Here is a 27,317-nt window from a genome sequence, read left to right as displayed (position 1 = left end):
CAGCAGGAGTGGTGATTTTGCCTGGTAAATACTACAGGGTGTAGAGGAGGTGGAAGGTGGAAGGGATCGAAGAGTTAAGGGAAAATCATCATCAGAGCGGTGAACCGTGGAATCCAAGTTCATGAAGGAGGGCAATAAAGGGATGGTGAAACAGGATCAGGAGACTGGAGGCCATGAAAAGGGTTAGGGATTGTAGCAATGTGGCTACTAGAGAAAGGAACTAAGAGGACAGGAAGTATGAAATCAGGCTTTCAGAGGGGCTGCCACCTCTAGAGTATGGCCGTAAGAGCAGGTGGCTGAGAGGGCATGGACACACCGTTACCGGAGAAAAGACCAGGGCTTTGGATATTGACATCTCTGTAAATGAGGGCAGAGTAGGGGTCGAGGGCAGGTCTGTGATGAGGAGCTTAAGTCCTCAGAGAGCGAAAGGGAAGTGATCAGAACAGCACCGGGAATCAGGAGCAGGTGGCCTAAAGTCCAAAGGCGTGGAATCCAAAGAATCTGGACTTTCTGAAGGCAGAGGAGGAGAAATGCTTTGGAAGTGGCATGGAGGACACCAACCTCACCAACTGGCCTGTGATAATGTTGTCCGTTAGGCAAAAACCAGCTTTCATTTGAGAAGGCTGGGGGGATGGACAGAAGGTAGTGGGAACCCTCCAAGGTAAGGTGACCATACATTCCGGTTTGCCTGGAGAGTCCCAATTTATTCCTGCCACTTCAGAACACTTTTTAAACTTGCTTCCATTACTCTCAAAAGTGTCCCCATTTGGAAAATAAATAATATGGTCACATAACTCAGAAGGACATAACTCAGCAGGATGGTTGAGGATATAGCAAGAGCTAAATAAACAGTAGGTGGTTATGTTATGGGGCTACATAGTGTCATGTAGCCATCATTTTGCAGCCGCTCCTCCCTGGTCCCTAAAGCCTTTGAGGTTAAATCCTGACTGCTTCATATATGCCACCCCATCTTCTCCCCTAAGCAAGCATCTACCCTGGGGCCAAGTAAATCTTTCACATTAGAGTCTGAAAGAAGGATAAGAACCTACTTTCAGAGGATGCCAGCCCTGGGAGTGCCTGCATTTCATTTGGAGATTCCTACAAAGAAAATGCCTTTACTTTAAGAATAAAGAATTAATGGTGGAATTATAAGGTCAGGACAGATCAAAAGTTAAATTGATTCGAGGTGGGGAGATGGGGGTATTTCCTCACAAGAACCATGAGGTTGACCTTTATTCTGCCTCCCCATTCAGGTGACTAAAGCCATCAGAATTACGGAAAAAGAATTATTTTGAGGCTCTGGATAAACCTGTCCAAGGATGAGCTTACCTTGGCCTTTCTATTCAGGAAGCTCTGGCCGAATTTCTTGAGGTTTTCATAGGTTATTTCCTCGAAAGGCATTTTGTACCTTGCATCAGAGCTTAAGTTTAGGATTTGGACACATGGGATATCAGCCTCTGTGATCCGGAAGTATTCCAAGACACGTCCATTTCTGGGCTCGTCTGCATCCACAAGGATGAAAAGGATCTGCCAAACCAAACGAAACCTGTGTCTCTCTGGATCGGAGGCATGAAAAGGGTAACGACCCCCTTACCGAGGGAGAGAAACTGTTGGGAATCTGCTGGGGGGGACACTAATGGAAAGCAAATAGCACAGTCTATGGAGCACTTCTGAAAGCCAGGACAAAGGCTCCTTTTCATCAGGCAGGGGCAGCCCTGTGTTTCGCTGCACAGACAGGCATCAGCTGTCGTCCTTGTTTCACCATCCTTGTGCAGGACACCATTCACACAACCGCAGGAAGTCAGGAGGTCCTGAGCTTTCATCCAGTTCCTTGGGCAAAACAGTAACTTCCCCTCTCTGTGCCTCAGTTGCATTTTCTGTAAAGTGGTGATTATAATAGTACCCACATTATAGGGTTGCTGTGAGAATGTAAGAGGACACTGTGTATAAAAGGCTTAGTTCAGTGACTGGGAGGTATAAAATGCTCAGAACATTTCACCTCATTATTATTCTAAATAATTCTTCTATCTAGGAAAGTCACGACCTCATTCAATCATGCATTCAACACCTATTTGTGGAGTGGCTACTAGGCATTTTGCTAAGCACTGGGGATACAAGGCAGACAAAATCCATGCCCTCATGGAACTCACGTTCTAGTGGAGAAGACAGGCAAGAAATGAGTAAAGAAATTAGTCAATCAGATAGCAATGAGTGAGTGCCAACCAGATGATAGAACTGTGAGAGAGTGGCTGTACAGATGGGGTGAGATAGAGGCTCAGTATTAGGTAGGAAGGCCAGGAGGAGTATCTGAGGAGGTGACATTTGAGCTGGGACCTGGGTGATGAGTAACTAGTCAGGGGAACATTTATTTAGGCAGTGGAAACTGCCACTGAAGAGGCCTGGGTGTGGGGAGTGGGGACACATAGAACGTTATAGAATAGAGAGACAAGGCCAGTGTGGCTGCAGTACCAGAGAGAGTCATGGAAGATGGTGAGAGATGAGCTCAGAGCTCCAGTAAGGAGCCAGGCGTTAATCTGAATGAGACGGGAGGTCACTGAGGATAAAAGCCAGAGTGTGACATGGTGATAATTTTTAAACAACCACTCTGGTTGTAGAGAAGAAACAAGCATGGAAGAAAGAGACCAGTCAGAGTCTCCTGCAGACCCTGGATTTGGATACTCTCAGGTTATTCATCTATCAAAATATTAAGAGCCCTACTATGTGCCAGACACTCTTCCAGGTGCTAGAGAGATTGTGAAAAACAAAGCAGACATATTAAAACCAACCATGTATACTTTCAATAAACATTTGTTAGAGGTGAACAAGATAAGATATGTGGGTATGACCTGTTGGAATAATATTCATCCAACTGTTTATCTTTGGCACGAAAATGGAGCACAAGCAATAAATGGCATTCTACAAGTTTGCTAACTGGGGTAAAGGCAATCTACAACCTAAACCCATGATATATGCCAAAATAAGTTCCACCTAGATTAAAGAGTTAAATTAAAAAAAAATAATCTAGAAGAATTATGGCTAAGCATTGACTATTATAATAGAAATAGCGTGGAAGCAATCAGATTGTAATCAATTTAATTACATCAAAATTCTTAAAGTTTAAAATTGAGTAAACCGGGGCCTCCCTGGTGGTGCAGTGGTTGAGAGTCCGCCTGCCGATGCAGGGGACACGGGTTCGTGCCCCGCTCCGGGAAGATCCCACATGCCGCGGAGCGGCTGGGCCCGTGAGCCGTGGCCGCTGAGCCTGCGCATCCAGAGCCTGTGCTCCGCGACGGGAGAGGCCACAACAGTGAGAGGCCCGCGTACCGCAAAAAAAAAAAAAAAAATTGAATAAACCAGGAAACGTATTTACAAGAGGTGTTTCTGTAATTAGAATAACTTTGCTGGAGAAAAGTGAGGTGGGATGTAGCAGATGTTAAATATGCTCATGCCTAGTGGCTTTATTCTGTATTTATTTGGGGTTTCAAAGTTTTTAATTGTTTTGCTTAAATTTCAGAATAATTTTCTTCAAGAGAAAGAGAACCTACCATTACCTTACTTCTTATAAAAATAAAGAGAAAAGTGAAGTAAATAGCCCCCAGAGTCCAGATGGTGCTAACTCTATAAATATAGGTATAATACTTAGGAAAAACTGATGTGTGTCTTTTTTTTTTTTTTTAAGATATTTTTTGATGTGGACCATTTTTAAAGTCTTTATTGAATTTGTTACAGTATTGCTTCTGTTTTATGTTTTGGTTTTTCGGCCCAGAGGCATGTGGGATCTTAGCTCCCCAACCAGGGATCAAACCCGCACCCCCTGCAGTGGAAGGCGAAGTCTTAACCACTGGACCACCAGGGAAGTCCCCTGAAGTGTTTCTAATGATAATAATAACAACAACAACAAAAAAGCACTGTTTATTGTACATTGCTTTACATATAGCACTTCTAATTCTTGCTATAACTCCCCATTTTACACGGGAGGTGACTGAGACTGAGAGGTTAAACTCATCTAATACAAAATCACTTGTAAGAGGAAGAGAATTTGAACCCAGGTCTGTTGATGCTGAAGCCTGAACTTCAGCAACTGCTTGTCTGTGTTGCTTCACTCCTTCAGGCTTTTCACACTCCTTGACCTCAGGCAGGAATATGTCTTTCCTTCCCCTCACCTCCAAGCCAAATGCTAGCCACACTGCAGTCACCCACACTTAGTGGAGCATATGGTCCATTGAAAAAGCAGGCCGACCAATCATGTTCCCGTAGTAGACTTCTCAAAAAGATGAGGGAAAAGGAGCAAAGGTTTGGTGAGAAAGAAAGAGACACTGGGCAGGAAGAAGAATGCAAATCAGGAGACTGGTATGCAAATGAATACACCAATCCTTCCTGGATTAATTTATAATCGGTAAGGCAGATGGATCGCACTAGGGTCTACAGGTCTTGGATTCCTAAATAAAGAGCCCCAAGGAGCAGTGGCAACTTCCGCAAACCTTGTTTTGGAATTTCTTCGATGCCAGTTTATAATGCTGCATTATCATACCAAATGACTTGGAGCTTTTGGAGACGAAGAGCAACATGTGATTCAGGATGTGCAATTCATAAATCAGATCCTTATTCTGAAATTAAAAGGAAAACAGGTCATTCCTTGCACACAGCTGCCCCAGCTACCCTTCTCCAGGGACCCTTTGCTCACTGACCTCAGTGTTGTATTCAATAACAAAATCTGTGAGGTGCTGTTTTATGAGTTGATTGAGGATATGTTTGTTGGTACTGTCATCGATAAGCTCCTGGCGGTTCACGATTTTTCCCTTGGACAAACGAAGACAAACATTAGAGGGCAGTAGCATCCATGATGTAGGCACTTAATAAATATAATAGCACAATTTTCCCCTTGGATAAAAGGAAAACACCATGGTAACAGGTGTAATACATAATCTAGATGCTTAATAAATACGGATGGTTGGGCAGATTAGCCTGAGGGTGGAATACGGGTATGTGGAAGCCATGAAAACCTCCAGCCTACAGACACAGGGAGTATACTTGACGGACAGCGCCAGCGGCCTTGCTCTGAAATCCATCAACATATTTGTGCTGATGCTGAGCAGTTTCTCACACGCTGCTCCTAACCAATGAATTTGTCAGGGATACTAAGGCAAGCCCATTTCTGGGAGATACAGGGCTTCTCTTACAGGGGACTTTGATGAACTTTCTTAGAACTACACTGCAGTCAAGGACTCTTCCATCCCACCTTCCTTCCTTCCAAAGGGTCAGATCTATTGATACATCATGGTCTGATAAGTTTCCCCCGGCTCCCTCTCTATTTTCCTTCAAAGGCATTTCCCCTAATCTTTTGCATGGTTAATCCTGCCTGATGACTGCTTCTCAGAAGGACCTGGATTAGCACAGGAAATGACATAATTCCCTGTAGCCCAGGATCAAAGTCTGTGGGGGAAGGAGAAAGAAGCAGCTATCTCCTTATTTCTCTCTCCTCCATCTCCTTCTCTTCATCTATGCCAATCCCACCCTCTAGTCCAAACCTATTCCTTGGGCTCCTGCAAAAGTCACCTAATGGTCTCCCAATTTCTCCCCCTGCTTCCCTTCCATCTATCTCTCATACTTCGGCCAGAGTGATGTTGTTAAAATGCAACTCTTGCTTAAACACTTCACAGGCCCTATTGTCCCCTGGATAAAGCCTATACTCTTTCCTGGCCATAACAACAGTTTAATAACCCTAATTAGACTTATGGAGCGCTCATGTTGTACCAGCCACAGTTCTAAATATGTTATATGTATTAACTCATTTAATCTTCATAACATCTCATTGTGCTATATACTATTATTTTGCCCATTTTACAGTTGAGGAAATTGAGGCACAGAGAAGTGAAGTGACTTGCCCAGGGTTGCTAAGGTAGTAAGAGGTGAAGCCAAGATTCCAAGCCAGGCAATCTGACTCTAGTGCCCATGTTCTTAACCATGAACAGAGACCAAATCTCTCCTAAATGCATTTCCAAGTTTGCTATTTGGTTTTTGATTTTGTGATTGGGTTTATTCTGCAGAATTTTAAAATTTTTGTACGATCCAAATTTATCAGTATTTCTTTTCATACTTTCTGGGGTCTCTGTCATGCTTTATAAAGGGGCTTCCCCCTCCCTCCAAGGTTAGAAAGCAGACTCTCCCATGGCATCTTCTGGTCTGACCAGTTTTATTGTTATATTTTTAAATCAGGGATCAATCTGGAATTGAATTTGGTGGAAGGAGTGATATATAGATTTAGCTTTAGTTTTCTTTTTTCAAATGGCTCCCCAGTGCTAGTCATTGAATAACATACCTAGCATATTATATGCTATTTTCCCTACTGGTCTAAAATATCATCTTTATCATATGCTAAATTTCCATATGCATTTGGATCTATTTCTGGACTCTATGTTCATTCAAAGCACAAATCAGCTTATTTTATTCTCCAACTTAGAATCTTTCAATGACTTCCATGGGCCTAAGTAAAACACAATGGCTCACAGTCTTCTCTATGAGAAGACTTCTCTCCGAGAGTCAACCAGCATCTGGATAGCACTCCACCTACTTCCTGTGTGGCCTTAGGCAAGGAACCTAACCTCTCTGAGCCATGTCTATAAGCAACGTGGTTATTGTAAGGATTTAGTTTTGCGTGGGGAGGGATTAATGCATGTTCCAGGAACCAGACCACGGTGTCTAGAGTAACACCATTCAATAGAATTTTCTGTGATGATGGAAATGCTCTGTAAATCAATGCTATTGAATACAGTAGCCACAATCCACTAATAGCTAGCTTGATTGAAGAACAAAATTTTTAATTTAATTTTAACGTAAACAGTCACATGTGACTAGTGGCTGCCATATTGGACAGCTCAGATCTAGATCCCAGAGGGAGAGAGGAGGAAGGTTTGTAAGAGACGTTAGACTGTGGAAGGCTTTGTGGGCCTCATCAGGGACTTATCTTTATCCTAAAAATTATAGGAATCAGTTAAAGGGCTTTCAATTGGAAGGAGGAAAGCGACCATCATATTTTAATTTCAGAAAGATTTTTCTTTAGAGGACAAGATAAAATGTGGTAGACCAGTTGGATGTATGTTGTATTAGGCTATGGACTATGAATGGTCACTTGATCTAGGATGGTAGCAGTAGAAAGAAATGGATAGATTCACAGGATATTTTGGATTTAGAAATCGATGGAATTGGGCTGATGGATTGGTTTTGAGGGATGGTGAAGAGGGAGGTGTTAGAATGATGCCTAGGTGTCCTGGCTTTGCTTACAGAGGAGCTGGGAGAGATGGTGGCACCATTCATTAAGAGAGAAAAAACACTAGAAGAGGATCTGGAGGGGAGATTATGACTTTAGGCATGTGGCCATGTTGAGACATCTAGTGATGGATATAAAGGTCTGGAGATTAGAGAAGTCTGGCTGGAGATGGAGATTTGTAAGTCATGGGTGATGGGGAAAGGGAGATGGACCAGAGGAAAACTCGGGGCAGAAGACTGAGCCTTAATTAATGTCATTTACTGGTTAAGGAAAGGAGGAACTCCCAATGGAAAATGGCTAGAAAGGCCAGAGAGACAACAGGAGACTCTGATTTCCCAGAAACCGACTAGTCCACTGCCCCTTAGTTCACAAGTGCAGAACCAGAATTTATACCCGAAGCCCATACATACACACATAGTTCATTATTTTGAACTAGAGCCCCCTCACTAGCAATAAGACCAAAGTCCTACCTTTCTGAACACCAGAACACTGTCAAGGGTGACGTGGAAACGCCCAATGGCATTTCTAATCAAAATCACTCCAAACGTTAGTTCTGGGAAGTCTCTGATCACATCATAGAACAACTCTGCTACCTCTTCCTCTAAATCCTGTTTGGGGAGAGATGTCTGATGAGGCTCTGGTAGGAAGCAAAATGCCTGGATTTTTTAAGGACAGGGTGAAAATAGTGACTAATTCATCTCTTCACCTTTCCAAGTTCTGTGGTTTTGCTGGGCCACCTAAATCCACTTTCATGGATGTTTCATACCCAGAATACTTCAATGGCTATGACTAAGGCCAAAATAGGCAAATCCACAGAGATGAGTGGAGAGAATTGATAAACTTGACCTTTCCCAAGTATTGGAGTGAAGGCTGTTCTAACACAGGTGTTAAGACTTTTTAACATTTATTCCTTAATTGCTTTCAGAAGAGGCCATTGATTTGACCACATGTGGTACCAAATATGAACTTGATATCACGAGATGGTTGTAGTTTCATCCTTCGTCTTTAGCTTGAAAGAAAATTAGGGCCAAAAACGATGTCAACATGTAGGATGGGAGAGGAAAAAGGTACAAACTCTCCCCTTATATAAATATAATCCCAAAGTTCTGACTTCTACTCAGAGAAGGGGAGGAGTCACCAACGTTATAGGAAATGAGTTAAGATGTATAAGAAACTCAATCTCCAAAAGCAAGAACAGTTTGCAAATCATTTATCATTCAGTGATATTCTAAGTGGACCCCAAAACAGATCAGTTATACTATCAAAACCAGTTCAATATATGTCAGTCTCCTCTCTTCTCTCCCCATTACTGTCCACCTTTGTAGTTAGCTTCTCTTACCATTTCAGCTTCCATTTTTTCTTTATTTTTTTATCCTGCAGTTCCCCCAGAAAACCAGTCCATTGCAAAAGGAAGAATGGGTATGAAATTAACCTAAATGGGATACCTCTCCTCACCCTACCCACCCTCTCAGACACAGGACTCCCCATCAGTTGAGAAGCCACCTCCCACCTCTTGAATGCAGTACCTGGAAGAAGCCGATGATGACCAAGGGCCTGGCATTCACAAACTCTGCCATCTCGCTGGTGTCAGAGAACAAAAATGCTTTCTGGCTAATTTGTCTTCTCAGCCAAACAACCAAGGCAGTAGATTCAACCACTCCTGGAGAGAGACATACAATTAAATGGATCCCACAGAAGTTTCCTCTTGAGCTGGAGCGAGTCCTGTCTTCCCCAAGTTAAATGAGTAGAAACGTCTTGTCTTGGATTCCCACCCCTCGAAGTCCAAGGTCAGTTTCTCCTCTCTTCCCCACCTGAGCCCCCAAACGTGAACATTAACAACAGCAGCTAAACTTGACTGAGCACTTACCAAGGACCAGGCACTGGGCTGAGCATTTTGCGTGTATTACGTCCCCACAATAACCCTATGGGATACATATTCTCCCAATCTTGCAGATGAGGAAATTGAGGTTCAACTTTGCCATTGGCCACTCCGCTAGTGAAGCTGGGAATCAAACCCGGGAGGAAGCATGCCCAGCTGTGTTTTCTTATTCACCCTTCAAAGTGACAGGAAGATGGATTTATTTTTTTGAAACATAAAGTTTTAAAATGTAAATAAAAAGGCCAGCTAGCTCTGCACCCTTGGGAGAATTCCACTATCTCCCTGTGTCTCCAGTTCCTTAGCTGAGACCTAGATGTCCACTGAGGTCATATACCCTGACTTCCATTTCTCAGCTATCATATGGGAAGTGCCAAGCACACAAAAAGCATCTAAAATTGGGACACATCTACCATATCTGGGGAGACATAGCGGTGTGCCAGAATGTACTCAAGGCTATAAATGGACTTGTGTTTGCTAGGATCATCAGTTTCATATGGTGGCAGGTAATGTAAAGTATTATTTTCTGTCAAGACCTGCTATAGAATACAATGGATCGTTTAAAATGAGTTTATGAGCTAAAGCAATGTTTGTTGTGACTAGCTTTGGACAGCATATTGGGTTGGCCAAAAAGGCCAATACAAAGGCCTTTATTCTTCACTCCTTCACTCGTTCATTCATTTGATAAATATGCATTGGGTGCCTATTACGTTACTGAATGCTGTGCTTGGTCCTGGGGATAAAATGGTGAGCAGAAACAAGACTATGCAGCTCTCATTCTGTTGAGGAGGACAACTATCAAATAACTGCACAAACAAGTGTAAAATCACACCCAAAGTAAGTATTCAAAAGCAAAGTTCTATGAACCTATATAAAAGATACACAACCTAGACTGTGAAGTCAAGGAGAGCTTCCTGGAGGAAATCACTTATGAGCTGAAAACTGAAGGATACATAGGAGTTAACAGGAAGCAACTGGAAAAGGAAAGGCAGAGAAAACAGCCTGTGCAAAGGCCCTGTGGCAGGACAAATTGCTGCCTGGGGCTTGAAGAATGCACACTGAGTTGCTAAATCGACTGGAAAGGACACTATTTTCAGGGTGTTTGCTTACTTTTCCTAAGAACATTAGGCCTTTTAAAAATTTATAATGCAGTATGTTTACATGCATAAAGGTATACAAATTATAATGTATAGTTTGATGAATTTTCATAAAATGAACACACATGTATAACTATCACCCAGATAAAGAAATAGAGCATCATCAGCCCCTCGGAAATCTCCATTGTGCCCCCTCCCAGCCACTACCCAACCCTCACCTAGAGGTAACCATTATCCTAACTTCTAACAACCTGCTCTTGAACTGTATATAGAGTCACACAGTATGTGTTTAGGACCTGGCTTCACCATACGTGTGAGATTCCTCCACGTTGCACCTGTAAACTCGTTCCCACTGCTGTGTAACATTCCATTGTGTGAATATTCCACAACTTATTTATTCATTCCCTGTTAATGGGCATTTGGTTTGTTTATAGTTTGGGGCTATTAAGAATTAATTCTTGTGCATGTCTCTAGGGGCACATTGTATGCACTTCTGTTGGGTACATTCCCAGGAGAAGAATTTCTGGTCATGGGGACACTGTGTCCAGCTTTAGTAGATACAGATTAGACCATTTAAAAAGCCACAGTGAATCAGGCCTCTAAAAGTTCATACGAGGATGATGTGGTGGTCTCAAGGGACAGAGGGGGCGGGGGAGGCTTCATGCCACCCTCAGACCATGGCTCTCCACCCACTTCAGTCACCCCCTCCTCCTGGACACCAGCCCCAAGGCTGAGTTTCTATTTTCACAGTCGTCCAAGCCATCTTTTAGGAAGAAAGAGGCGCATATCATGAAAACAAACACTTTCTCTTAAAGGCTTTGCCTGAAAAAATTATGTCTTAAGTGACCTGAAAGGAATTGGTTTAGAAATTCTGAAAATACCAAAAAAAGGTGAATAAAACCCTTCCAGATGGGTTTGAATTTCAGGTCCTCAGAACCACTACTCTGATTTCCCTTTGTGCTACTCTCTCCCTCTGTCCACACTCCAGCCATATCCTTATCATCCAGCACACTGGGCTTGGCATCCACCAGTCCCTCTGCCTGGGTTGTCCTTTCCTCTCAGCTCTCAAGGGCATCTCATCCTGCTTATTTAATTCTCAATTTGGTCTTTTCTTACTCTCCCCTCAATCATTCTCTATTTTATGGCCTGTTGTATTTTCTTCATTGAGTCTGTTTCTGAAGCTATGATTTTTTCCTAACTTTCTCAGTAGCTCCTGAGGGGGAACAGAATATGCCACCTCAAATTATACTACTTTGGCATATCATTTTGAATTAAAGTTACTTGAGAAATAGCCTGTGCAAGAAGGATGTCTGACCCTCCTTTGTCCCTTCGAAAGCAGGAAATAAATCTCCCATGTAGAGGTACCCTTCCTGTACCAGGACGGTAGACTACATCCTTATCGCCAGACATAGGCATTTAAGGTCAAGAAGGCTGTATAAAAAACCTTGTTACTTCCTCACTAATTTGCTACCCCAAGCCCAAACACCTTTGCCTTGTCAATTCTTCACAACTTTATTGTTTCTTTGTCTAAAAGGTATAAAACCTGCCCATTTTGGTCACTTTTTTGAGCCTCATATCTTTGGGACTCCTGTACATATGAAATTAAATTTGTTTCTCTTCTTTTACTATTTCTTATGTCAATTTAATTATTAGACCAGCCAAAGAACCTAGAAGGGAAGAAAGGAAACATTTTCCTCCCCTACATCCTGTAGTGCCTGGCTCATAGTAGGTGCTCAGGAAATAATTATGGGATGAATGGATGAGGTGAATAAATCATTAGATAACTCGGTTTGAGGGAACTTGACCTTGGACCCTCTTCTCTGGGATGGATGAGCTCCATTTGTCCTTCTGGACCCCATAGGGCCGAGATAGCTCTGAACTTGGCAAACAGTTTGTTTCTGAGTTCCTGCCAATTGGGCACTGTCCCCACTAGGCAGGTCCCTCTCCTGGTGCTCGGCTCTGAGCCTGAGGACACAGTGACAACCGAGGTATGAATGCTGTGTCAATGATTGACTGGGGCCAGAGCTCCGCTGTATATTTCCAGGCACAAGCTGTGAATGCAGCATTAATTGAAGGCTAGGAGGCAGCCTGAGTCTCCCTCCCTCCAGGGAGATGGCCAAGGCCAAGTCTCCCACCATCAGTCCTTGGAGACCAGAGGAGAACCTGGACTTGAAACAACAAAGACTAAACCCCACCTGCCTCTGAGGGAAGTTTTCGTAAAAGTCACAGTGCAAGAGGCCAGTAAAGCACCGCCGCTCCCTTAGCTCAGGGAAGCCCTGTCAAGTGGCAGAACTGGCATTAGTCATTCTTTTTAGGAAGTGAGAAATAGAGGCTGCTTCAAGTTCTCACAGCTAGCGCTCGTCCTAAACTCTGGGCTCTGGCTCCATCCCGGCATCCCACTGCCTCTTTCCATGGTTGGGGGTAATACTGAGGAAGAAGGGGATGGTCAAGCCCAGTACAAATATGGGCTGGCTCCTTAATTGTGGGGCCCTTGCAATTCCACCCCATTCAAACTCAACATATGCATTAAAAACCTAAGTGTTCCAGGCACTAGACTAGGGTCAGGAAACTAATAGTTTGAGGATAATAATAACCACATCTGCCATTTACTTATAGGACAGCACAGTGTACAGCAGGGATCAGTCACCTGTAGCCCATGGGCCAAATCTGATCTGCCAACTAATTTTATAAATAAAGTTTTATAGGGACACAGCCTTGCCCATTTGTTTGTGTATGGCTCCTTTCTCACGGCATCAGCAGAGTTAAATAGTTTCAACAGAGATTGGCTTGTCAGGCCTAAAATATTTACTTTCTGGTCCTTTAGAGAAAATATTTGTGGATCCCACTGCTAATTAGCTGGGGAGCCTTGAGAGTTATTCCACTCTCTGCACCTCAGTTTCTCCATCTGTAAAAGCACCTCCTATACTGTGTTGTGACATCTGAGAAGGGACTAGAACAGTGCCTGGAACACAGTAAATGCTTCAGACATGTGTAGACTTATTCTTTCTTCCTAGGAACCCTTGGAGGTAGACGCCTTTACCATCCCTACTTTACAGATGAGGAAATCAGAATTCAACAGGAGGAAGTGATTGTTCCTCAGGTATGTAGTGAAGATTTGAAGCTGAGGTGTCCACCAGCTCTGGCAGCCTTTTAGGAGACCCCAGGAAATGAGGTGAGATTGGCCTCTGCCCTGTGCTCTCAGTTGAGTAGACAGTGAGGAAGAGATACAATTCTGTGAGATGAGATCTTTGAGGGGGAAGCACAGGTGCTGTGGGACCACAGAAATTGGGCAGGCACCCCGACCCAGGCAGTCAGGGGAGACTTCTTGGAGGAGGTGATAGTGAAGCTTCCTAAATGGCAGAGGAGGTTCCAGGCCTGGCTCCCAGCACAAAGGGGGCTCAGACAGTCTGGAAGTCGCTACGCTGTCACCTTCTTACCTCTAAGTGGAGTTGGACCTCACCTGTCCTTCAGGAGGCGAAGGCATCCCAGAGCCTGAGCCACTCCATGAGGAGATATGGACTTTGACAAAGTAACTTGGGGCTTCTGGTTTCTTCACAGCCCTCCCCCAAACCAACACATCACAAAGGGCTCGTCGCTTAGGGTCAGTGGGTGGCCATTGAGGGTTGTCACTCGGTGCATAGGAAGCAGCAGTTTTTGTCCCTTCTCTCACTCCTGCCCTTTCTCCCCATCTCTTTCTCTTCCCCTTGCACGCACCAGCCTCATACAAACCAGCTGGGAGCCTCAAGGCTCCAAGTCTTTTATGCAACCTGCCCTGAGGCTGGCTCTTCAGCAAGTCTGGCCTGTGTGTCTCACACCCCCTTTGTGTCCATTCTGAGAACTGCAAGGCATCCTGCAGCCCCTGCACACGGTGGCCCTCTCCCCACTGTCCCTTTGGTTCTTGTAACAACTCTCAAACAGGCTTATTGCAAACCTGCTAAACGCCAGGCCCTGAAAAATACAAACTCAGTGTTCTGAGATTCAATCATTCAACATACATAATGGGAACATTCTACTAACATAGTAAGGGCTGTGCTGGGCACTTCTGTGTTCATTAGTTTTATTCCATCCATCCATCTATCTGTCCATTGTGCATAAGTTTATGCAAGCATATATCTGACACTCTTTAAACTTAGGACCTGCTGTGTGCCACACTGAAGCACAAAATTCTTCAAATTTTCACAACATCAGGATAGGCCTTGACACGTGGTAGGTTCTAAATAAAAGGGTGTAGAGTAAGCAGATGAATGAGTTAACTAAATGGAGGATGATAGAAGCGCAAGTGTTTGGCAGTCACCCTGTCTCAAACCCGTCTTGTTCTAGCAACTCCTAGTCTCCATTTCGAGCAGCCAGTGCTTCCTCGGCCTGGGACCCTGTCAAAATCATTCTAAAGTGTAAGAGTGCGGTGGGAGTGGGGAGATAGGGGAGTGGGGAACTCACTCTCTGGTCTTTATAGTTTATAAACCATGTGCATCCCTATCCCACCTCCTGGTGCCTCCAGAGCCCACCAGCTGAGATGCAAGCTGTGGTGGAGGCAGCTACATGTCCACCGAAATCTTTTATTTCCTTATAGACATAGAGCAGGGCCATATCTCCCAGCTTTTCTGTTGGGCGGAGCGATATTCGCCATCTCCAGGCCTGGGCCATGGACACCACTGGTGGCGCCCCTTTGCCTCTCGGCACCAATAGCTGGCCAGATACAGAGGGAAGGGCAGGAAGCTCGGGGGTCCTAGGGGAGGACAACGTCACAGGCTGGAAGGGACCTGGGTCCTTGAAAGACTGTGGGGAAGAGAGTCCCCTCATCTCCACCCTCTGGCTGCTAACTGGGCTCAGTGCAAGCAAGAAATAAACTTGTAATTCTGCTAAGCCACAGAAATGCAGATGTTTGTGTTTCCATAGTTAGCATTACCTTGATTGACACAGAAGTACCATTACCTTTGCAGCTGATGGGCTCTGATCTATTGCCCTCAAAAAACAGCTTCAAATCTGGGGCCTTCTTGACATCAAACTCCTTCCGAAGTTCCTTCTCAACCGTGATGTCCACTTTGCCAAAGCCAATCCCGTTCTTGCCTTTGCCCATGATCTCCACGGCTTTGCCCAGCTCCTCAGCTAAGTTCCTGGATTGCTTTGAGGATGGGTTGTCTGAAAGAGGCAGTATGAAGACAGAACTCACTAGAGCTTTTCCTCCATCCCTGTCTCCCAAGGAGGAGGTTTTGTCTGGCCTGCTTAGCTCCGGGGCTTTTCTGGCGCTCCACTGCTAGTGGGTAGATTCAGAAATGTGACAGGATGTGAGACACATGGTTCAGGAAATTGGTCAGTTTGGGAGACACACATCAGGTTTCTTTGGGTTCGGTAGCACTGGAAACAATACAACCTTGGGCAACTTAATCTCTTGAAGCTCCAATTTCCTCATAGATAAAGTGGGGAAATAGTGGCTACCTTGTGAAGTTGTCAAAAGATTTATTTATTTTACAATCAGTTGTATTGTGCTTATTACTTTCTAAGAGTTTTACATGGATTAAGCCATTTAATCCTCCTAGTACCCTATGGGATAGTTACTGCTATTATTATCTCACTGTTATAGATGAGGAAACTGTTGCACAATTGAAATGACACCTACTTGCTCAAGGCCCCATGGCAGCAGGAGGTATAGCAGGATGGGACCCACTCACTCTGGCTCTGGAGTGCTTGCTCTCTAACCTCCACTGGGCATGTCCAGCCCTTAGCACAATGCCTAGAACTTGGTCAGTACATAATGCATTCTTACTAGCACCATTATTATTGTAAAATTTCGATCAGAAATTATAGTGAGGGGGAGGGAATGAGGGAGGGAGGAAGGGGGAGAGAGAGAGAGAGAGAATGCCATCTGGTGGAAATTCCTGGACCTAACAGGCCAAGTTGGGCCCCTCCAGTTGCCCTATATCTGCATGTAATACAGCAGGGGACTCTCTCGTGGAAAGAAGGCCAGATGTGGGAAGGGTAAGGATGGAGGGAGGTTATGATGATCTCCTATGCACTCAGCCCTTGGTCTGGGGTGTTGAAGAGACCTGACACTATCATATTGCTGGGCAGCGGGGTGGCATTTGGAGTGAGGAGCCCTTTTCTGGAAAGAGCCTCAGGGGCCTGGCATGTGATCCCAGCAGCAGGAGAGGTCTTCCTGGCCTAAATGGTGGGGAGGGGGGCGGCTAAAAGGCAGGGAGTTTTGCCTCCCTTCCTCCTGAGAGGATTATGAAACTGCAGGCCCCTCGCTGGTCCCTCACCGACTGGTGTCTGCAGCAGGTGGGCCGAGCCAGGGCAGGGGGTCATTAATTCCCTTTCAAGCCAGAACAGTTTATCTTTTTCAAACTCCCTTGTCCATCTGGAGCATTTGGAAAAAGTGCAAATCACTTCCAATGCTATGGGCAAGTTCCAAGTCCAACAGAGAGGGCTTTTGTAAAGCAAAACCTAGAAGGCTAGGCCTGGGACAGCTGGCACACGCCCTATTGCCAGTCAGCACACCTGCTCCAGTGATGGAACCCAAAAGTGAATGATCGTTTTCATTAAACTCCCAGTCAATGGACAGGAAGTGGGAATTTTTGCCTCTCTTGTAGATCGATGCCTTTCCACTGCCTGCTTTGTCACCATCATCGCCTTCGATACCCCCATCAATCACCACCAGCAGGTGCTGGCCTGTTGCCAGCCACTCCGGCCTGCAGGCTTCTCCTCTGCCTCCCTCGTGGATTCCGCAGTGCCTGGCTCAGGGCTGCTAATTGACATAGCATCCAAATCAGAGTTTCTAAGGGTACGAGCTTGGGGCAAGAGAAACACTCGTCTAAACAGTGGAGTTTTTGAGGTTCCACACACAGCACAGTGGTCTTCAGTGTCCAAAATGGAAGTGAGAGAAAGAGGTTGTGACAGCTGGGATCTGAGAGCTGGATGGATGGGACCTAACAGTAACAACAAACAGATTGATAAAAATCACTGCTCTCATTGGAGAAGGCAGAAAATAAACAAAATAAAGAAGCTGACTATATTCTACGTTAGATGCTAAGTGCTATGGAGAAAAAAGAAGCAGAGGTGGAAGTTGGGAGTGTCAGGGGAATGGAGTTTAAGTAGAGAGGTGAAAGGAGGCCTCACTGAGAAGGAACGTTTTAATAAAGACTGAAGAAGATAAGAGAGCAAGCTGTGTGCTTGTCCACGGGAGGGAGAGAGCTCCAGACAAAGGAGCCATACGTGCAAAGGCCCTGAGGTGGGAGCACGTGCAGCATGTTTGAGGGATGACAAGAAATCCATTGGGTCTGGAACAGAGTGAGCTGGGGTGAGGTCAGGTGACACAGGCCATGTAGACCACTGAATAAACTTTGGCCTTTCCTCCGAGGGCTGTAGAAATGTACTGGAGGGTTTGGAGCAGAGTTAGATGTGATGACTTACTCTTTTACTGGATTGTTCTGAATGTTATATGGAGATTAGACCAAAGAGAAAAAAGGAGACTAGCTGGAGCCACTGTAATAATCCACGTGAGAGATAGTAATGGCTTGAACCAGGTGAGCGGTGAGAAATGGTCAGAGCCTAGAGGGATCTTGGAAGAGTTGACAGGATTTACTGATGGATTGGAGGTGGAGTGTAAATGAAAGAAATCAAGGATGACTCTGACATTTTGACCTGAGCAACCAGAAGGATGATGATAGTGATGATGATGGTAGTAATGATAACAAGATAACAACATTTATTGAACACTTACTATGCCAAGTGCTTTGCTAAGTGTTACACGCATTATCTTGGTGACTCCTCAGAACAACCCTATGAGTCATCTGCTATTAGAGGTGAGGAATGTTAGACAAGGAAACGGAAGCCCAGCGGTTTCACAGCTAGTAAGCATTAGGCTGAGTTCAGCTCCATGGCTGACTGACTCCAAGATCCATGCTCTAACTGACCTTATAGGTAAGCTGGTCTGAAAAATGTTCCTTTTTCCTGGAGGGGTGGGTTTCCCATCTCCCCTGCTCTGAGTGGTTCTCATCAAAGCAGATAGACTCAGAGAGCCAAATCCACTCTTTATAATTTACAGTCCTATTTACTAGTTTCTGTCTTTTTAAAATTTGCCTTTAGGGCTTTGGAGCCTTGAATCCTGAGTGTGTAAAGGTGAAATGGATGCATACACCCCTCAGGTCTTGGTGCCTGTCTCATGAGGCATGGAGACACAATTCAGCTGTACATTCATTGGAACCTGGGCAAAGCAGTACCCAGTGAACAGTGGACAGGCAGGGAGCCATTCGCTGGGAGGCTGAGAGCTCCTATAGGTATAGCCCTCCTCAGGTTCTAACTCCACCTAGGGCTCATTTTCTGGCATATAGTGGGCACTCAATTAACATGAATTCCTTAGGTTGTCTCATAAAACAGAGACAGTTATGGTGGCTTACAGCACCTGTGGTCCAGGCAAGTTGTTTTTTAAACATCTCTGCACTTCAGTTTCCTCATCTATAGAATGGGGGTAGTAATAGCTCCCATACCTTAGAATGAGCCTACATAGTAAGACAAGGTATGCAAAGCTCTGGCACAGAAGTCTATTATGATGACATGGGGGAAATCCTTGGTCTTGCTCTGACCAGATGCTCTCTGGGGAGGGAGAGTCCTATGGAGATATCAGGATCTTCAGCAGATCTTCTGGTTCTGGGGGAAGGAAGACAATGGTGACCAGCACCAAGTCATCCAACACAAGGCTGAGGCCTATTGTGTGGCTCTCTCATGGGTTTGGGGGTAAACAAATAGGACCCAGGGTCGCATTAGAGTTGTCAGTGGCTCTCTGACTGTCTGCTTGGTGTGTAAATGTGTTAATGGCTAATGCACCTAGATCAATGTTTACCTGGGTCTTTAGTACATAACCCCAGTCTCCCTTTTCTGAGCAGCCAATGTGGGTCAGGGTAGGGACTGATGGAAGCGGGAGCTGTGAGTGTAGGGACTGGAGATTAGCTCCCAGCACAGGGAGCTGGAGTCTGCTTTTCTTTAGACTGTGTTTCTCAACAGGGCATATTTGGCCATATCTGGAGACATTACTTGTTGTCACATCTGGAATGCTACTGGCATCTAGTGAGTAAAGGCAAGGGATGATACTAAATACCGTACAATGCAGGGACACCCTCCTCACATCACACACACACACACACACACACACACACACACACACACATATACAGCAAAGAATTAGCCAGCCAGGCAGGGTCTTGGTGCTCCGGCTGGGTGTCAAGCCTGAGCCTCTGAGGTGGGAGAGCCGAGTCCAGGACATTGGACCACCAGAGACCTCCCAGCCTCACATAATATCAATTGGCGAGAGCTCTCCCAGAGATCTCCATCTTAACACTAAGACCCAGCTCCACCCAATGGCCAGCAAGCTCCGGTGCTGGACACCCCAAGACAAACAACTAGCAAGACAGGAACACAACCCCACACATTAGCAGAGAGGCTACCCAAAGTCATACTAAGTTCACAGACACCCCAAAACACACCACCAGGTGTCGCCCTGCCCACCAGAAGGACAAGATCTAGCCCCAGCCACCAGAACACAGGCACCAGTCCCCTCCACCAGGAAGCCTACACAAGCCACTGAACCAACATCACCCACTGGGGGCAGACACCAAAAACAATGGGAACTATGAACCTGCAGCCTGTGAAAAAGAGGAGACCCCAAACACAGTAAGTTAAACAAAATGAGAAGACAGAGACACACAGCAGATGAAGGAGCAAGGTAAAAACCCACCAGACCAGACAAAAGAAGAGGAAATAGGCAGTCTACCTGAAAAAGAATTCAGAGTAATGATAGTAAAGATGATCCAAAATCCTGGAAATAGAATGGAGAAAATACAAGAAACGTTTAACAAGGACCTAGAAGAACTAAAGAGCAAACGAACAATGATGAACAGCACAGTAAATGAAATTAAAAAGTCTCTAGAAGGAATCAATAGCAGAAAAACTGAGGCAGAAGAATGGATAAGAGACCTGGAAGATAAAATAGTGGCAATAACTACCACGGAGCAGAATAAAGAAAAAAGAATGAAAAGAAGTGAGGACGGTTTCAGGGACATCTGGGACAACATTAAAAGCACCAACATTCATGTAATAGGGGTCCCAGAAGAAGAAGAGAAAAAGAAAGTCTCTGAGAAAATATTTGAAGAGATTATAGTTGAAAACTTCCCTAACATGGGAAAGGAAATAGTCAATCAAGTCCAGGAAGCGCAGAGAGTCCCATACAGGATCAATCCAAGGAGAAACACACAAAGACATATATTAATCAAACTATCAAAAATTAAATACAAAGAAAAAATATTAAAAGAAGCAAAGGAAAAGTAACAAGTAACATACAAGGGAATCACCATGAGGTTAACAGCTGATTTTTCAGCAGAAACTCTTCAAGCCAAAAGGGAGTGGCAGGACATATTTAAAGTGATGAAAGGGAAAGACCTACAACCAAGACTACTCTACCCGGCAAGGATCTCATTCAGATTCAATGGAGAAATTAAAACCTTTACAGACATCAAAAGTTAAGAGAATTCAGAGTCCTCTCCCGCTCGCCGCTGAGCGAGGTATTCTTTCCCAGACCGAGTCGCCTAGTTGTCGCCGCGGAGCTTTTGCTTGCTGCTGCCGCTGTCGCAACCACCACTGGGCTGCTTTGCCGCGACCCCGTCCCGCCGCCACGCCCCCAGCCCCACACAAGATGTCAGAGGATCTAGCAAAGCAACTGGCAAGCTACAAAGCTCAACTCCAGCAAGTTGAAGCTGCGCTGTCTGGAAATGGAGAAAACGAAGATTTGCTAAAATTAAAGAAAGATTTGCAAGAAGTTATAGAACTAACCAAAGACCTTCTGTCAACTCAACCTTCTGAAACGCTGGCAAGTTCAGACAATTTTGCTTCTACTCAGCCCACTCATTCATGGAAAGTAGGAGACAAGTGTATGGCAATCTGGAGTGAAGATGGACAGTAAGTGTAGAAAAAAACTGTAACTATAACATGAAATAGTAAAGTACAATGGTAAGGTGATTTTATTCAGCTTGAACTACCCTATTTTAATCTTTCTATAATAGCCAGTATGACTTATAGAACGAATTTGATTCTTGGGTGGTTACCATTAATACAGTTTAATTTTTAACTTTAGGTTAAGTTTTAGGGCAGAAGAATGGCTTGGATCCTAGAGGAAATAAACATGAAAGTAGAGGAAAATGAATGGATATTAAAAAAAAATAGTCTAAATTCTTTTTTCCTTGAATTGAAAATTGAGTAATGGTTGGATATCTTAGACTTTTGTGAAGCACATATACTGAAATTATTCCTATAAGAAGTATCTTTTCTCAAAAGAGATTGACTAAAGCACATATAGTAGACATGTAAGACACTTCCTTGGCAATATTTTGGTTAGGACTTCCTTTTTTAAAAGCAGATGGCTAACTCCAGCCACTGTTATCTTTGCCAAAGGAACATTTGATTATAGGAGTGTCATTTTAGACACATTGAATAGTTGAATCACTGCAGTATAAGTCTTGTAGGCTGAGTGCTAAACCTTTACTCACCTGCTTACAGCCATGATATCTTTACAGGTGTTATGAAGCGGAGATTGAGGAGATAGATGAAGAAAACGGCACCGCTGCCATCACTTTTGCTGGCTATGGCAATGCTGAAGTGACTCCACTGTTGAACCTCAAGCCTGTAGAAGAAGGAAGGAAGGCAAAGGAGGACAGTGGCAACAAACCCATGTCAAAGTAAGTGACTTTGACTTTAGCATTTTAAATGTAATCTTCCCCATTTGGGTACTTGAGATGTCTGCAGAATCTGTACAGGCTAGACTAGAGTAAGAAACTTGTAATACTGTTTACCATTATTTTGAAGATTAGCAGTGAGTGTATGGTCAACATTGTCTATATATGTATGCCTAGGTAAAGTGAAGACATTTTGGTTCCCACTTAGGCATTTAATGAATAATTATTAAGAGGATTCTATATATTGATACTTCTCACTAAACCAGGTTCTGGGTTCCATCACAGCAAAGAAGACCAAATTAGGCCTTGTCCTGACTGAGTTTATAGTCTAAAGAACAAACACATAATTAAAGAAGAACTTTAATAATAAAGTGTAAAAGTAATGGAGGAAACATAATGGGTACTTTTAGGGAACAAAGAAAAGGTACCTAAACTGCATTTTAGTCATCAGGGCAAATTTCTTTGAGGAAATGATGTGTAAACTGAGATTTGAAAAGAACAGGTGTTAGCCAGTTAATGAACTAGAAGGTATGATCTTGGGCAAGCTGCTTAACTTCTGTTTCCTCGTCTGTGAAACAGGGACAATAGTATATCCGTTATGGGGTTGTAAGGATTAAATGACAGCATGAGTAAAACATGCAGCACAGTTCTTGACATGTAGTAAGATCTCACTCAGTAAATGTTCACATTTAAAGAAGAAAACAAGGTGGGAACATAGGGGTAACAGAAAGAAGTTCTTTGGTAAAAACTTGGGGCTCGAAGGTGGGTGGTTTGACAAGAGAAGAGGTTAGAGAGGCAGAGGCCAGATCATAAAAAGCTTGAAAGCCACGGATGCATTTCAAGTAGAGAGGATCTGATGTGTTCAGATTGGAGCTTTCGGATGATTACTGGCAGCAGAGAGAAGGCAGCTACTGCTCTCATCCAGGTATAAGATGATCGTGGACCTGAACCCAGGGAGTAGCAGTTAAGGATGGATCCGTGTATAGTTTGAGAGGTATTTAAGAGACAGAATGAACAATTTTCAGTTCTGCATATTTGCCACAATTGGCTATCTTTTGGATTTGTCAGGAGTTTTCAAAACTTAAGTTGCTACATAAATATATTTGAATTTGGGAAAATTGTATCATTTATTAAAATAAATTTGGTTTAAGCATCCCAATAAGAAAGATTGTAGAATAACATGACATTTCTATTTTTAGTCTTTGATATTTGTGTAAAAACCACACTTCATAGTAGTGATTATATGATACAGAGGAGTCTAGATCATATAGCCTTGTTTTTAAAGACCTCTTTCTTCGTCCTTCTTTTGGTGAGAAGTCAGTTTTAACAGACTGAGCAGAAATTATTGAGAGGGCTTTAGGCTCTGATTGGAAAACCCTAGTTGTTTTTGTTTTAAGAATTGTTAGCTATGGTTTCCCTTTGTACTCCTGTGCTCTTCCAATCTACATGAAATAGTTTTATCTGCATTGAATCTCTTCATACAGTTTTTCCAAATGTAGCATATCACACTTGCTAACTGCCCATTTAACAATTGATACAGGTTTAGATAGCTTTTAATGTTGAAACTCCTCCTATTCCTAAAACACAACTGGCAGAAGCCATGTAAATGGCAAATTAAAAGTCATAGTTGAAATGTTTGATTAAATGGGTAATAGATTACTACACTTGCGTTCAAAAGCTTCCAAGGATACTGTATATTTCAAATAACATTTATTTCTTAGTAGTCCTGAGTGATCGGCATTGATGTTAGCTTTTATTCGTGGGGTGAAGAATGTAAGTTCATTAGGTTTTGGGTTTTCTTTTGGGGGGGGCAGTGGTTGCACTGCTAAATATGTCTAAGGAAGTCATCTTTTAAATTTGAAGAGTTGACATTTACCTGTTCTGTCCACACAGAAAAGAAATGATTGCCCAGCAGCGTGAATATAAAAAGAAGAAAGCTTTGAAAAAAGCACAGAGAATAAAAGAACTTGAACAAGAAAGAGAGGACCAGAAGGTGAAATGGCAGCAGTTCAACAACAGAGCCTATTCTAAAAACAAAAAAGGCCAGGTTAGTAAATCCTTTCATCATACTTTGTAAATTTGCAAAGTGCAACTGTCATTAAAATAAAGTGAGCACAAAATAACTTTAAAATGAAAAAGGAGGTTCATAGATTTAATGAAATAGTAACTGGATCTTGAATTCAAAATCCTCTTTAATCTTCATTTTTGACTTACTGAAAAATGTCTCCGTTAGTCACTGTCTGCAGTGGAAGCACTATGAATGAGTTTATACCAGGAATTACAAAAGATCTAGGTTATTTCCTTTTATTTTAATTTTTTAAAAATAAATTTATTTATTTATTTATTGTTGGATGTGTTGGTTCTTCATCACTGCACACGGGCTTTCTCTAGTTGCAGTGAATAGGGGCTACTCTTTTTCGCAGCAGGCAGGCTTCTCACTGCAGTGGCTTCTCTTGTTGCAGAGTGCGGGCTTCAGTAGTTGTGGCTCGCAGGCTCTAGAGCATGGGCTCAGTAGTTGTGGTGCATGGGCTTAGTTGCTCCGCGGCATGTAGGATCCTCCCGGACCAGGGCATGAACCCCTGTCCCCTGCATTGGCAGGCGGATTCCCAGCCACTGTGCCACCAGGGAAATCCCTGATTTCCTTTTATAAACTAAAATTTGAAACATTATTTGTTATCTTACATACTGCTTAGAGTGTATTGAACCCTACCTGATTTGTTAACATGCCTTATGTTGGGTATCACTAGTGGGTTTTATGAGCACTCAGGTTCCCTTGAGGTACTTTTCCTTATAGGTGTATTTTGAAATTTTATTTTTTTCCAAAACTAATCAAGAATTGTTTGTTTCATTTCTCCTAGGTAAAGAGGAGTATTTTTGCTTCACCTGAGAGTGTAACTGGCAAAGTTGGAGTAGGAACTTGTGGAATTGCTGATAAACCTATGACACAGTATCAAGATACCTCTAAATACAATGTTAGGCATTTGATGCCTCAATAATCAGAAAAACTGTTGGATTTCATCTCTGCAGGGCTTTACATTTACCTTTTTATCCTTATATTTTTCTAAAGGTAAATTATTTGTTAGACGAGTAAGGAAGATACCATTGTCGTCATTGTTTGACTTCAGTAGAATGAAACTTGAAGAAATTGTATTTGATAACTGCTATTCATTTAAACTTTTTTCATTACTACTACCAGTTTCCTCAAAGTTTGTTGGATAAAGCAACTTTTCTAGCTAGATGCTGAGTAAATACAGCACTTAGATTAATTATTGATCTTCCTAGTATCAGGCCCCCACTTAATGGATGGCATATACGTTTTGTAAGGTTCTAACTGGGAAGTTTCGGATGCTTTGAACTTGCCACATATTCTGGCAGTTCACTGGAACATCAAGGCAAAACACCAACCTGCTAAAGAGAACTTCTCTTCATTTTTTTTTTGTCTTCAGCTTAAACCTAGCTGTTGCCCAGTTAACCTAAAAGTAGGTTAATTTGTAAATGGCAGAGTTTTTTTTGAGGTTTTTCTCAACTCGTTTCCTAAGCCTATTAGGCCATCTCTAAAATTGATCCAGCTCTGTATTCTTTTCATTGAATTTTAGTTTTATGTAAGAAACCATGTTTAGGACCAGCTACCTTTTCTAATGTTTTTTTTTTGTTTTTTGTACGTTTGCTTTCCTCCTGTGTTGATTTTCACTTATGGTAGTGGTACCATTTTTTGGATGTGTAATGTTTATATGAGAAAACAAAAAGCTGATGTATAGCCCTGTATACAATGTAGATACTATTTTTGTAAAAAACCAAGGCTAAATTAATGAACAAGAGTACCGAATGTTTCATCATTAAAAATTTACTGTATTTCTTGTGCATTAATCTGACCATAATTTCCCTGTATATTATGTTCATGTAGCTGAGTTTGTAATTTTTGTTAACTAGCAAGTTGTCAGCATTTGTTGGTAAGTGAGCATCACAATTATCCTGAGTTGAGTTTAAGCCAAATGTATGCGTAGAAAAGGGTCTTCCTATTAATGGAAGATGGTGATTTTTAAGATGTGTATTAATTTCAGTTTTTGTATGTTTAACTTTTATTAAATAAAGTGTTTTTAAAATCTCCAGGGTGTGTTAACAGAAAGGTGAAGTTAGCTGCCAGCATTGATATAATGATTAAGCATACATCATTTCCACAGGAAAGAATATTGGGTGTGTAATAAATGTTTCGATAAATCCTTATGTGCGCCTTATATTGGACATAAGAAATTGGAAAGGACAGACTAGTTTTATTTTAAGGGTTGTGCTTGCATAGGGGTGTTTGTAAATTTTTGGTAGAAGGGGAAAATAATTTTTATTTCATTAAAAAATTTATTTTTATTTCATGAATTTTAATTTTTTTGGTAAATTGAAGCTTTTTAAAAAATGTTTTTGGCCACGCAGCACGGCATGTGGGATCTTAGTTCCTGGACCAGGGATCAAACCCGTGCTGCCTGCAGTGGAAGCTCAGAGTCTTAACCACTGGACCGCCGGGGAAGTCTGGTAAATTGAAACTTTCAGGAGGACAGTGATGAGAGAGAATTCCTCGTGTCTCCATCTCCCTCCCAACTCAGGAGATCACTGTTGTTTTGTTTTTTTGTTTCTCTCCCTGTAATTTATGGCCAAAAGGTAGAGCACATAGGACAGAATGAAAGGTGAAGTTGTTTTTCAATACAAGGCACAAATTACGGTAGAAAAGGAGCTACTTGGCCTGAAAAACTTCTAAATATACTAATGTTCTTGTTACCCGTATAACAAACTTTAAATCAATGGTATCCTTAAAGGATTGCAAGGGAACCCTAGTAATTAAAAAGCACTGGAAGGAAATTTGGTATAACTCTGTGGCCAAAGTGGTTTTTGGTGAGATTATCTTGGTATGTTTGCTGGAGTAATAGTTCACCTGGTGTTTGTGTAGGCAAGACTTGTGTTGAGACTCGTGCCTCCTTTGACTCTATGGGCCTTCCTTTCCGCACATTAATTTTCCTGGAGGGCTTTGCAGTAGGAGGAGAGAAAAGGGGGGAAAAAAAGTGACCGTGTTGTAGAAAACATTTTTTAACAAATAGGCATATAGCATGAAGTCAAGAGCCTGTGTGTCGAAGACCTAGATGTGGTCCTTTGTAAAGTCCTGTTGTCAGGATGATGATAGCGTCTCTGGACTAAACTTAAAAATTAGGAATCCTGGGGGGACCTGTCTCATAGTGGATGCTGAAGTTGAGAAAATCTTAGTGAGGAGCATGATACCAACGGTATTTTACAAATGCAGGTGGTTAAGCTCTCAATATTCTAAAATCAAATATGATGCTTGGTCTATGAAGGTTATAAAATTTAATGTAGAGGTT

General features: G+C 42.9%; 2 protein-coding genes across 2 annotated transcripts in view; one reads left to right on the top strand and one right to left on the bottom strand.

The window, feature by feature from the left end:
- Window positions 1-16,864, bottom strand: part of PDILT (protein disulfide isomerase like, testis expressed) — a 24,446-nt gene extending 7,582 nt beyond the window's left edge. Inside the window, exons 1-7 of the mRNA XM_007466965.1 lie at window positions 16,859-16,864; window positions 15,173-15,494; window positions 8,794-8,927; window positions 7,738-7,875; window positions 4,689-4,799; window positions 4,482-4,607; window positions 1,330-1,527 (exon numbers count right to left, since the gene is read on the bottom strand). Of these exons, the coding sequence (XP_007467027.1) occupies window positions 1,330-1,527; window positions 4,482-4,607; window positions 4,689-4,799; window positions 7,738-7,875; window positions 8,794-8,927; window positions 15,173-15,494; window positions 16,859-16,864 (1,035 nt within the window). The remainder of the gene's footprint in view (window positions 1-1,329; window positions 1,528-4,481; window positions 4,608-4,688; window positions 4,800-7,737; window positions 7,876-8,793; window positions 8,928-15,172; window positions 15,495-16,858) is intronic.
- On the top strand, window positions 8,264-26,066 carry SMNDC1 (survival motor neuron domain containing 1). Its single transcript, XM_007466912.1, has 6 exons — window positions 8,264-8,268; window positions 9,294-9,306; window positions 20,765-21,184; window positions 21,799-21,960; window positions 23,851-24,004; window positions 24,816-26,066. The coding sequence occupies exons 3-6, from the start codon at window positions 20,922-20,924 to the stop codon at window positions 24,951-24,953; spliced, it is 717 nt and encodes a 238-aa protein (XP_007466974.1). The 5' UTR covers window positions 8,264-8,268; window positions 9,294-9,306; window positions 20,765-20,921; the 3' UTR covers window positions 24,954-26,066.
- Window positions 26,067-27,317: the final 1,251 nt, after the last annotated feature.

Source organism: Lipotes vexillifer, unplaced genomic scaffold (genome assembly GCF_000442215.2).
Source record: "Lipotes vexillifer unplaced genomic scaffold, Lipotes_vexillifer_v1.1 scaffold232, whole genome shotgun sequence".
In the NCBI taxonomy this organism is placed as follows: Eukaryota; Metazoa; Chordata; class Mammalia; order Artiodactyla; family Lipotidae; genus Lipotes; species Lipotes vexillifer.
The sequence above is the reverse complement of the archived record's forward strand: the minus strand, read 5'-3'. Positions and strand labels throughout refer to the sequence as shown.